At 44.3% G+C, this 11,523-nt stretch overlaps 1 protein-coding gene and 1 long non-coding RNA gene across 3 annotated transcripts; both read right to left on the reverse strand.

Annotated features, from left to right (window-relative positions):
• Nucleotides 1-1,255: 1,255 nt before the first annotated feature.
• On the reverse strand, nucleotides 1,256-4,777 carry nrl (neural retina leucine zipper). 2 transcript variants are annotated; one of them, XM_037250392.1, is made up of 5 exons: nucleotides 4,460-4,777; nucleotides 2,826-3,546; nucleotides 2,474-2,752; nucleotides 1,884-2,099; nucleotides 1,256-1,777 (listed from the first exon to the last, which is right to left on the reverse strand). In XM_037250392.1, exons 2-5 carry the CDS (start codon nucleotides 3,402-3,404, stop codon nucleotides 1,622-1,624), a joined length of 1,230 nt encoding a protein of 409 aa, XP_037106287.1. In that variant the 5' UTR covers nucleotides 3,405-3,546; nucleotides 4,460-4,777; the 3' UTR covers nucleotides 1,256-1,621. The 2 variants fall into 2 exon arrangements, with proteins under 2 accessions (XP_037106287.1, XP_037106286.1); XM_037250391.1 differs by having other exon boundaries at nucleotides 2,465-2,752; nucleotides 4,460-4,755.
• Nucleotides 4,778-7,319: 2,542 nt separating this feature from the next.
• LOC119121838 lies at nucleotides 7,320-11,461 on the reverse strand. The gene is made up of 3 exons (XR_005097767.1): nucleotides 11,376-11,461; nucleotides 11,274-11,300; nucleotides 7,320-7,415 (listed from the first exon to the last, which is right to left on the reverse strand). It is a non-coding gene; the product is annotated as an uncharacterized LOC119121838 (long non-coding RNA).
• Between the last annotated feature and the right edge of the window lie 62 nt (nucleotides 11,462-11,523).

Consider the following 11,523-nt stretch of genomic DNA (forward strand, 5'->3'; position numbering starts at 1 on the left):
CCCTCCCCACACACACCCATAGAGGGCCGTGGATAAAGGGATGGAGGGATGGATGGAAAGAATAGGCCGAGAGGTACGCGTGCGGAGCGCTGAATGGAAAGCTACAAAAATGACGGTGTGGCTAGCCGCATGCCGGAGCTTTCCTTTCAAATGTCGTTTTTGTATTTCAAAACTGATTTAATGTCTCAATTCATAAAATGGCAGCGAGTCAGAGTATATGGTCAAGTATGTCGCGTTTATTTGCCGTGAAACCACACTACACTACAGTTGGAGCGAGATCCCTTCACATTTTGTCCTCATTTGTCTTCCTTCTAATTGTCGCAGGGCAAAACCAAGAGTAGGAAAGTCAATTACACACTAATAAGATCAAATGAGTGATTAGAATCAGCACAAAAGGAAACAATCAATAAATACGGAATAAATAAGTGAATAAATAAAACAGCACCTTATTTATTCTACCCTCAAACAAAATAAATAGTTCTAATGCATCCACCCTGTCAAAGAATTTCATGTCTCCATGAGTAGATTGTTTCGCTGCATCATGACTTATTATTAAGACCCGAGCACCTGACAGGAAATTTTGAGGACAACTAATGTAAATTCTTTTTTCTTTTTTTGCCTGTGGTCAATTTGATGCCAAGGATAGTTTGGGACTGAAGTCCCAGTCTGATGCGATAACACCTTTCAAGCAGCAACTCTTTTGTATATGTACAAAACCAAAAAAAGGAAAAGAGCATAATGGAGGAAAAAAAAAAAGGTGCATCTTGTTCCGGCTTGAGCACAATCGCATGCAAGAAGATTCCCGTGGTACATTCGTCAATCTGACAGAAAGAGCTGAAACGCTTTGGTAGGCAACTGTGAAATATTAACTGCATGCCACGGACGCTTCCTTCAAACTTGGTTAGCCAGCAGCACCACTGCACGACTCGCATCTCAGAAGCAGCCTCGTAAACCATTTTGAGATACAGCATATATAAAAATAACGACATTTTCAGCCTCTAATGCAGGCTGAGTGAAATTTGCATAGACTAAAATGCTCAGCAGTGTTAATGCAAGGTAAATCCATATCAAATTCAATATATGGACAAAAGTATTGGGACGTAAAGTGGAAATCACCATTGAAGAAAACGGAGTCAATTTCCAAATTAAATACGGCTACATATTACAACATTTTGAAAAATGAAATTGAACATGACCAAAGAATTTTTCTGTATATAAATGAAAGGTCTTTTATTTATTTATTTATTTATTTTAGTTGTAACTTGACATTTTACGTTAATGCAGTTTTTCCTTATAGATTAATAATAATAATAATAATAATAATAATATTCCATGGATTTCTTTGGTGTACTTTTAGGAAAAAATGTTTTAGAATGTTAATAATAATTTTACATGAAAATTTGGTGAGGTGTGTCCCAGGACTTTTGTCCACATAGTGTAGCATGTCCCCGTCCACAGTTGCACCGCTGTCCCCGAAGCTAGTGCAACCAGCATTCACAGTGTAGTCAAAGTGAGTCCAAGCAGCAAACCCAACGAATGAAGAGTCACAAGCATCCATGTTTGCTCCACGTCAGCTCTTGTCTTTTCCTCTGTGTGGTTGTGGTGGCGGCTATGGGTCACCTCAGAGGAAGAAATCGGGCGAAGGCGAGCCACCGCCGCCGTCGCCGCGGCCCGTCGGGGCTTCGGCGTGGCTGGCGCTGAGCAGCTTCTCGTAGCGGGCCTTGTAGGCGTCACGCTCCCTCAGCACCCGAGTCAGATCGCACTGGAGCTGCTCCAGCTGAGTGGGCAAAAAGACATGATGATGGTTGTGACTGTTGAGGGTGGTTCTCAGAAAGCGTGGTCCATACCGGATGGCCAAACGAACCCGGGCAGCATCGGCGTACCTGTTGCGTGAGCACGTGTTTCTCCGACTCCAGAGCGTGGCGGTGCTGTAAGCGCTTGTAGCGGCACGATTGAGCGTAGCCGCGGTTTTTAAGTGTGCGTCGCTTCTGCTTCAGGCGCACCACCTCGTCCTTGCTGACGCCACGCAGATGGCGGTTGAGCTCGCGCACCGACAGGCTCACCAGCTGCTCGTCGGAGAAACGATCGTTCCCGTCGCACTGCCACGCACAGAAATGAGAATAATTGATTTTTCCCACCCGGGTTGAAGATAATGAATGATGTGTTTATGCTGTAGTGTCATGGTGGATGTTTGTTTGTGGGTTGGCTGTCCAATAATCTGTTACGTAATCTGACCTAAGTGTGCCTGACAGTTATCGGGATTACGCCAACAATAATAGCAGATATTAATGTAAGACGGAACTACGCTCCACATAGAGCTCAGAAACATCCACCAAGACATCCAACATTTTTGTAAAAGCCAGTAATGCTGGCATCAAAAGTGAGCGCACCCCTCGGGGAAAATATCCCCCAAAAATTCTCATTGTAATCACTTTTTATTTTTCATATATTTCATTAGACTCACCTGACCCACTTGCGAGTGATGATGATGGTGAAGGCCGGCGTGCATTTGGTGATGAAGGTGGTGCTGATGGTGGTGATGCTGGTGGGGGACGAGGCGGCCTTGGGGGCTGAGGGCTTGCGGGTAAGGAGCCGGCCCCGCCGAGGTGGCGGCGTTGGGTAGCGAAGGGTTGGACAGGAAGAGGAGCGGCCGGTGGCAGAGGTCGCCGCTTTTGGAGCAGGACGCGTCGGCGCCGCTGTCGCTGCCCGAGTCGCACAGGGTGCTGCTGGAGTTCTGAGAAAGACCTGGAAACTGAACCGATACACAGATTCGATTAATCGACCATCCATTCAACTATCTGTGCAAGGATCTCGTAGACCTGTACCTGGGAGCTGACGGCCGCGGCGGCCGAGTTCAGCAAAGCCTCCACGGCGTCCTCGCAGCCGAGGAAGCCGTTGCCGGGCGCCCTCTCTCGCTCACCCAGGGCGCCCAGCAGGGTGGCGGGCCCCGGGACCTCGCCGCCAAACTGCTGCTGCAGGGCCGCAAACCAGATCAGGTCCTCCAGCGAGGCCGGTCCGGCGCCTTGAGGATGGCCGGCGTGACCCGAGCTGGCGTCCGCATTCCCTTGCGATCCGCCGGAACCGACGGCGGACGTGAAGCCGGAGAGCGGGAAGGAGATGGAGGACGACGACGAGGACAGCGAGGACGAGCCCGACGGCGGCGGCTGGCCGTCGCTCAGGGTGGGCGAGGGCGGCAGCGAGTCGTAAGGGCTGGAGCTCAGGCTGGAGTCCGGCGGGGGGCGGGCGCCGTACGGCGAGCTGCCCGCTTTTGGGTACCCGCATTGAGCGGACAGCGGCGGCGTGTCGGGTTTGACCTCGAACTTGAGGAGGTCAAAGTCGTTGAGGTACTCCATGGCCAGCGGGCTGGGGGGGAGGGAGTTCATAGGGAGGGGGGGTGAGGACATGATGTCTGTTGTCAATCAGGAATGCTGGAAAGTCCACTGGAGAACCTCGGGGTAACTCATAGACGACAGCGGCAAGCAAGACAGGTGAGGATCTTCCTCTTTTTCCAAGCGTGATTCCTTCTGGCCGTGTGCTTCTCTGCTCCTGGAAGAAGTCAAGGCAAAAAATGACAAGTTGACAAATGTTGCCCACTGACACAATAATAGCCCGACCATCCATCCATGATTTGCCCAATTTCTCAGTTTGACAGCTTCCTCATCAAACATAATCTGGGTTAAAGATCTTTTCCACACATGGTGCCTTGATAATTCCAAAAACAATCAATTGCTAAAACCAAAATAATGCAGCCTTGCGTCAGCCATTGGAAACTTCTCGCAAACAAATTTCCATCAAAATGCGTTCTCAAAACAAATGTAAACTCAATTGATTAACTTTGATATCTTAGGTCTTAGTGACTATTGATTAGACGCACTCATAGATGTCTTGTGCAGTGTGATAACTGAGCAGGCTTAATCATTTTTGACACAAAGATTCACAAGTCTCATAGGCCAAATCCAATTAAGGTCGGATGCTTAATCCACAGCGGACACTTTCGACGGGAACGCAAGCACGCTCTTGCCGAGCCGCCATTTCAAATAACTACAAAGAAGTACAATCACACATTTGCAGTGGGTCACGTTCAGTGGGTCAAACTGGCCCCTTCATATCTTGATGATGAAAATAACACACAGCGGGTCAAAATGACCTGACAACACGGCAAAAGCAGGTTTAAGGATTCGATGATGGATCTGAACTGTTTTTATTGGCTATCACGTTTTTCACAAAATGCCATTCGGGTGTGTTGGAGCGAGCGTGATCGCTAATTACAGACCTTTGATTGCCATCAAAATGAAAGTTTGGAAAAAAAAATCCACCTTTGACTTGCACCTCTGCGGTACACCTCATTAGTCGGGACCCCGACGGTCTCCAATGAGCCGCGGTGGTCGTCAGCGGCGACGGAGGCCTCCATCATCACACACGCACACATGAATAAAAAAAAACTATGAGATGAACTTACCGTCCGTCATAGAGATGAACGATGAGCCGGGGTCGACATGACGGCACGCACACACACACACACACATGCACGCACACACACACACAACAAAAGGATGGACGCACCACTGCGTGACTGACAGGCGGACACCGAGTGTGTGTGAGTGTGTCGGTCGGTGTGTGCGAGTGGCTAAAGTGTCGCTGCCCCCTTCCTTTCTTTCCCCGCTGATGCAAATCCCTGTTTGCAACAATCCCACATCCCCTCGCACCCTCCACCCAGCCACAGCGTCCCCTCACATGGTTCACTGGCATGTGCCCCCTCTCCATACCAGAACCAATCCCCCCCCCCCGTCCCATCCCTCCACTGTTTTTCTCCTCTGTATCGGCCTTTGTCAACCTTTGTCTGTTTTTGAAGTTTATCTGGCTACCTGTCAGACCTCAACACACACGCACACACACACATACACACACACGTTTTAAGTGTTCTGTTTTATTATTTTGTGATGCCTGTGATGTGTCACTCACTCCTGACACACTTGTTGCTCACATTTGGTTTTGGCTGCAAATTTGGGACCGTTGGCAAATTGACTCAGCATAGCCTCGGTGTGGACACTGGCGGCTACTGCATTCTGCCTCATCTTGTGTTTCGGTCATTGCTCAAACAACAATTATTGATCCAAATGGAATAAAATGCAACTGCTAAAAATAAGACGTTCATATTACCTTTTGAATACAAAGAGTAAAATATAGCTAATCATGCAATTTTTAAAATGAAGTAATTTGACATTTCATTTTACATAGCTTTAAATTGTGTTGGACATTTTATAATTACATAAATTGCAAGTAATAATAAATTATTATGCAAAAGTAAATGAATAAAATTTATATACATTACTAATATATATATATATATATATATATATATATATATATATATATATATATATATATATACATACCCATATGCAAAATCCACTTTTTTAGCTTTTATATACATTTTATTGTGCATTTGGGGTCTCCAGGATTGTAGAAAAGTTTAATCCAATCCCTCCAGGTGCGACAGAGATACTTTTATAATATATATAGTATATATATATTTTATATATATATTGGGGAATATTTTTTACTCCATTCAATTTTATTCATTTTCTATTACGTATTTCTAACCATTACGTCACATCCGTTGAGGCGGGACAAACCAAACTAGGTCCGCCATCTTAATTACTCATTACACCGTTCCTCAGCATCAGAACCTCAAAGTAGTTCCTGGTTAAATTTCATTTTTCAGAACGAAGTTCCCAAATCTGTGGGCAAAGTCTGTGTGAAGCACTTGCCGAAAGACCGTTCCTTCAATCTATAAAAATGACGGACACAGTAAAGAGGTAAGCTTGAGACGGCACAAAAATACTAAACTATTTCATTTTCATATTATTGTGTGTGTATAATGCCCTCGTTTTCATAGCATTAGCATCAGTCTTTCTGCTGATTTTAGCACTGTGTGCTCTATATTTTCACTTCCTGTGGATGTATTTTGAGTAGTTGTTTCAAATGAATTGCCTTGTATGTGCTGTTTTATTCTTGGGTAACACAATGTGTTAAATGCGATCATTAGCTTCTCGCTAACGCTAGCGTTAACGCTAGCGCTATCGTTAGCGCTAACGCTAGCGCTAATGTTAGCATTAGCTTACTTCTTAACTTGACTGCAGTGCTTTTATACAAGACTTGTTCATAAATATTGTGAGGGGATTGATTTTGTTACGTGTTGTGTATTGTTGGATGGACAAGTCAAAAAGTGCGCTGCAAGTAAACTGTATCTCTGCTAACAAAGTACAACTAAAATAAAAAGCTGAGTTGTTGCTAGTAATGTAATTGGTAAAATACTTATACAGTTCATATAATCATATCTAGAAATAAGACAAATGCAGTTTATTAGTCTCATTAAATTAGTAATAAATTCACAAGTGATAACTAATTTAAAATGTTGATAATTTTTTTGTCCAGTGTCAAATAAAATATTTCAAGCTAATGAAATGTAATTGTAGACAAAATATGAGTGAGGCGTCTTCTGGAAGATTGCTCAAATGTCCATGAAGCGCTTTGTTTGAGACACCTCCCTCCCACCCACCACCCCTGCCCCCATGGTCCTGCCTCTGTCTGTTAGACTCAAAATCTGTCAATTAATTCTGTTTCTTCACAAGCCATCTAAGTCGAGAAATGCACAACAAGCATTTCTGCCCGCTAAAACTTGTTAATCCGGAGTCTGTGTGCGCTTTACCGTTGTCTTGTTAAGCAGTTAATGATGATTTTTTTTCCCTTTACAAATCTGATTTGTAACGACAAACAAACCGCTGAGTCATGAAAATGCGACCGCACTTCTGTTTCTCAAAGACTCATCCATGCCTGCTTAAAGTTCCCATTAGTTGCAATTTCCACCCGCTTCTTTTTGCTCCTCTCCCTCTTGTTCTGTCTTTTAACCTCTTTATCTTGTAATCGTTTGTGTTTCCGGAGGAAAGCTTAGTGGCAAAAACAACAAGGCCTCCGGCGTGGTGAGCGAGGGTTCGGGACAAAAAGAGTGGGAGGCACACAGAGGAACTTACCTCATAGTCCACGGCACACCGCCATCCCTCCGGCGTCTGCACACACATTTATCTCGCGAGAATCATGCAACGTGTCAGCCAATCATTTCATATCAATTTACACTCTAAAAACAGTTGGGTCGAAAATGACCCAATGATGGATCAAAAGGGTCAACTAGGGGTCAACTTTTTTCATTGGCACAACTCCCACTTGTTTTGTATAACAAAGCCCCAAAATGTCATTGTTCAGTAATAAACATGTGTAACATCTGAAATTTTACAATATATGTATGTGCTTACCGCGCTTATAGCAATATCTTCACCAGCCATGTCGAGTCCCCCAAACTACATGTATGTTGTAGTACCGAGGCTGACCTGTGAGAGGCAGTACCGCCATCCAGACTGCATATACAAATACAAAGAAGAATGAGAAGTAGTCGTAGATAAAATCATCTGTTATCATTGTATTTGTAGCTCTTTGCTGTTGCCATCTAGTGTCAGCTCTGTGCTACTGCACACATTGTATGATATTTTATGTTTGTTGACGATACCCCGCTTATTTATTGTCCGATGCTTCTATCCATATTAGCACATTTCAAACATTACAGAACTTCTGATTAAACCCGTTTAAATACAAGAGCGTGCCCAATGTGGCCCCAGGGCCATAGATTGCTCATCCTCGCCTTAGATTGACCCTTTAAATTTGCGGAATGGCTACCCCGCCGCCTGCTGTCAATGACAATCTGACCCAGTCACCTCTCAGCCTTTGTCCCCCGAGTGGCTCTAAAGTTCAAGTGGGGTCATCAAACAGTAGCCAAGCAAATCTCAAGCTGTTTTTTGACGTACGGGGGGACGGACAGGATGTGAGGTGAGCGCCGCCGCGCCGGTGCTCGGGGGCGGTGACGCTCGGGGTGAAGCGGCAAGGCGTCAGGGGGCCGCAGGGTCTCCACTAACGCGGCCTGATCCCAGAGATACATGACCTAATCCGCGCTAACGCCAGCGCAAGCGTCAGGCTTACACGTCTCACCTCGCGAGGGGCCGTCTCCCGCCCTCGTGCCCTGCACGAGCGGGCTCCTTCACTCTCTACACGTGCGCACACGCATGCACAAAACGGCCGCACAAATCATTCAACATTACATTTTTATTTAAAAAAAAAAAGAAAATACAGTATGTTTTATTTTTAGCAAACTGCGAAATATGTCTTTTTGTCTCAAGAAAGTGACATAAAAAGTTGTTGTTTTTTCGGACATACTAGGAACTCAAAATCTTTTCTGTTGTTTAGGAGATATGAATAGTTTATCTTCTTTGAAGGAATGTTCTAAAGTTTGTCTTTGTTATGAGGTTTTTTTTTTTCCCCCCAGAAATTGCAAACTGAGTAGTTTATCTTTTGGGAAATTTCAACCTCAGTATCTTATTTATTTATACATAAAAGGTTTGTCTTCCTTTAAGTTAAATCCAACATAAACAATTATTTTCTTTTTCAGAAATTGCTAAGTTAGCATCACCTGTTTTTTTTTTGTTTTTTTTAACAAATATTGTTTGTCTTCTTTTTAGTAAAGTCCAATATTAAAAGTGTGTTTTCTTTTTCAGAAACTGCAAACTCAGTAGCTTCTCTTCTTTTGAAGAAATGGCAAAATCTTCATTTTAGGTAAGTGGCAACATATTTTGTACCAATCATTGTTTTTATTATATCCAAAATTCCAATGTCCAATACTGAAACAATTCCCTTTATTGTTTTTGGTTTTAATCGATTTTTTTTTCCAAGCCGGGCCAATGCTGCCTTGTTGATTGTTTATGAATGCGTTGTGAGTTGTCCACACAACTCTTATTGTCTTATTGTGAGTGGTATTATCAGGCTAGTCATGGGATTAGCGCTGATTGTCCCCCTTGAAACGGGTGTCGGATTAACAGATAGCAACGCCGTCTTCATAAACCGTCTGCAGTGAAGACATAAGCCGCCGAGGATATTAGCTCGCCCTCCTCGCGCCTTTGCCCGCCTCGGATCGATGAGTTCTCGCTCGCCGAGCTCCCGGTCCCATCGATTCATAAGCGCAAAGTGGCACCCCCTGCAGGTCAATCAATAAAAAAGTAAAACGGGCTATGATGTCACTTGCAATAATTGACGGGTTGTCCTCGGTGCCAATAAATCAATATGTTGACAATCTCCAGCGGTCCCCGGCGTCACGCTGCTGGGTCTGCTCCAGGCTTACAGCGTAGACGCTGACACATACAAACAAACGTGAAGTATTATCTTAATCTGAAGGTATGGAAAAAAACACACGGATAAAGAGAGGTGGAAAATCAGGGGGTGCTGGTAGACAGGAGAGGAGGAGGAAGAGAGGGATGATGAGGGATTAAGGTGGTCGATACTCCCAGACTGAGAGATGACACTAAATCTGTTAATTCACCCCCCCCCCCCCCCTAGTTGCGCAGCCCCCCCTCACCATCAACCCCCCCACTCTTCTGTCTTAAGCAAGTTTTTTCAACTATTTTTTTGGGGGGGGGGGGCAATTTCACATATTTTTATGACTTGACTTTAACAAACAGCATAAGAATTAGTTCCAACGAAGATCACATCATGACCGTTCCATCCATTTGTCATTCAATAGCTCACCATCCAAAGCATACCACATCATGTCAAACATGTATCTATCATTCCATTTATTCAGTCATTAGTTAAAAATGCCATGATTCAAAGCAGATAGTTTATTCGAAATCGATTTAGCCGTCATCAAAAGGAAATGGCGGATGGTGGAGTTGGAAGGCAACTGGCTAGTTCTAAACACAGCCACATTTCTTGCTGTAAGAGGGTGTGTGCACTTGTGCAACCACATCAGTTGTCTATTTTGACTTTCCTAGCTATCTTAAAGAAAGATCAGTGTACTGCTCTTTTGTATTATCATGACATCATGGTGCTCACAGCTGCCAGATCCTCCAGGGGACTCTACGCCGTCCCCGTTAAGGAGACGGTGCCCATGGCGACTGAGCCCAGCAGACCACTTGTGACCTTTTGCAGGCGTGATGGGGAAATGCGTTTAGAGTGGTCTGCTGGTGAAAAATAGTTTTTTATGGATTTTAATAAAATAGTGAAGTGACTTTTTTTTTTTAATTCACTTTGACAGGTGTTACCTTTGCCTTTATTTTAATTTTATGTTTTTATTAAAAAAAATACATATGTAATTAAATTTTTTGCCACAGCCTTTACAAAAAAAAATCAAATTAATTTGACCTGTAAGGCAAGCAGATCCATTTGTGTTCTAGCTCTACCCACTCATTCTCTATCCCCAGCTTCCTTCCCTCACGTTGCCTGGCAACCACTGAAGAAGGCTGATGATTAAGAGGAATATGCGTAGCGGTCATCAGCTCAACAAAAGAAAAAAGAGAGAGAACAAGCGACATCCACAGTGAGTTTAAAAGTTCACGGCACGGTTCAGCCATTTTTCCCGCAGCTTGCTTGTAAACTTGTAAACGGCAATAAAAGCGCTAATGAGGCCATACATCCGCATGAAACTTGCTTCCAGAGAGAAGCTGTCAATTACCCAGCGAGAGCCTTACCTTTTATTTCATCAGCCGTACTGCCCACATGAACAAATGTGCAATATCAAGTGCGGAACTGAAAGATTAATTATTGTGAGTGCGAATTTGCTCGCGTAACGATACCCCAATTTGCAGCCCTACCCCTTTATTGAAACCTTACCCAGGATCGAAGCCTTATTTTGGTTAGAAAATGTGCAATATTGCATCGCAAAGGATCCAACTAGACTTCCAGATGACCGTAGTGGAAAGTCAAATTAAAATGATGGATGGATAAATACTTCGACTATGATGTGGTGTGCGCGCACGTGTTGTCGTCAGGCTTCCTTTGGACTCATTACAGCAGAAAAGGAGAAAAGGTCAGGGCAACGGTTGCTAATAGCAACCGGGAAGGCTCCAGTTGTGTATGAATGTGTGTGTATTTGTGTCCAATGCCTGCCTTTGCCTATTTATAGTGATCAGTCGCCCCCTGCTGTTCCATATTCTCCAGCTTGTGGCGGGAAAAGCTGTCGCCATGCCAACGCAAGAAGGGTGGTGGGCGGCTTGGGAGGGGGACATTATTTATGAGGCGTTTAAATAGCATCCACCTGCAAGGTCGATAATCAAAGCAACCGCGTTTCGCACAGTACATGCTTGTGAGTGATTAGATCCTCAAAGTGGACCATTGCCGGACTAATGACTGCTGATGTGGGGCAGTTTGCACTTTAAGGAGCCGCATGTACACACACGTCTGTTTTGCCAGGGAGAAGTTTCCTAGAGCAAGTAAAAGAAGAATCGAAATAAAATAATGCATCAATAAATGATGAGTTTGGGGATGGAGAGCCTGACCTCAAGTCCATGACGGTTCCTTGGCAGCAGGTAAGACAGCAGGGTCGCAAATGTTCCTCTGGCTGCATGGATGAATGGACACAACTAATAAGCACAAAATAATAAATGAGTAAAATATCAAAACTAGAAAAAACAGTCTGGCAAAAAC

This window comes from Syngnathus acus, chromosome 4 (assembly GCF_901709675.1).
Source record: "Syngnathus acus chromosome 4, fSynAcu1.2, whole genome shotgun sequence".
NCBI lineage: Eukaryota > Metazoa > Chordata > Actinopteri > Syngnathiformes > Syngnathidae > Syngnathus > Syngnathus acus.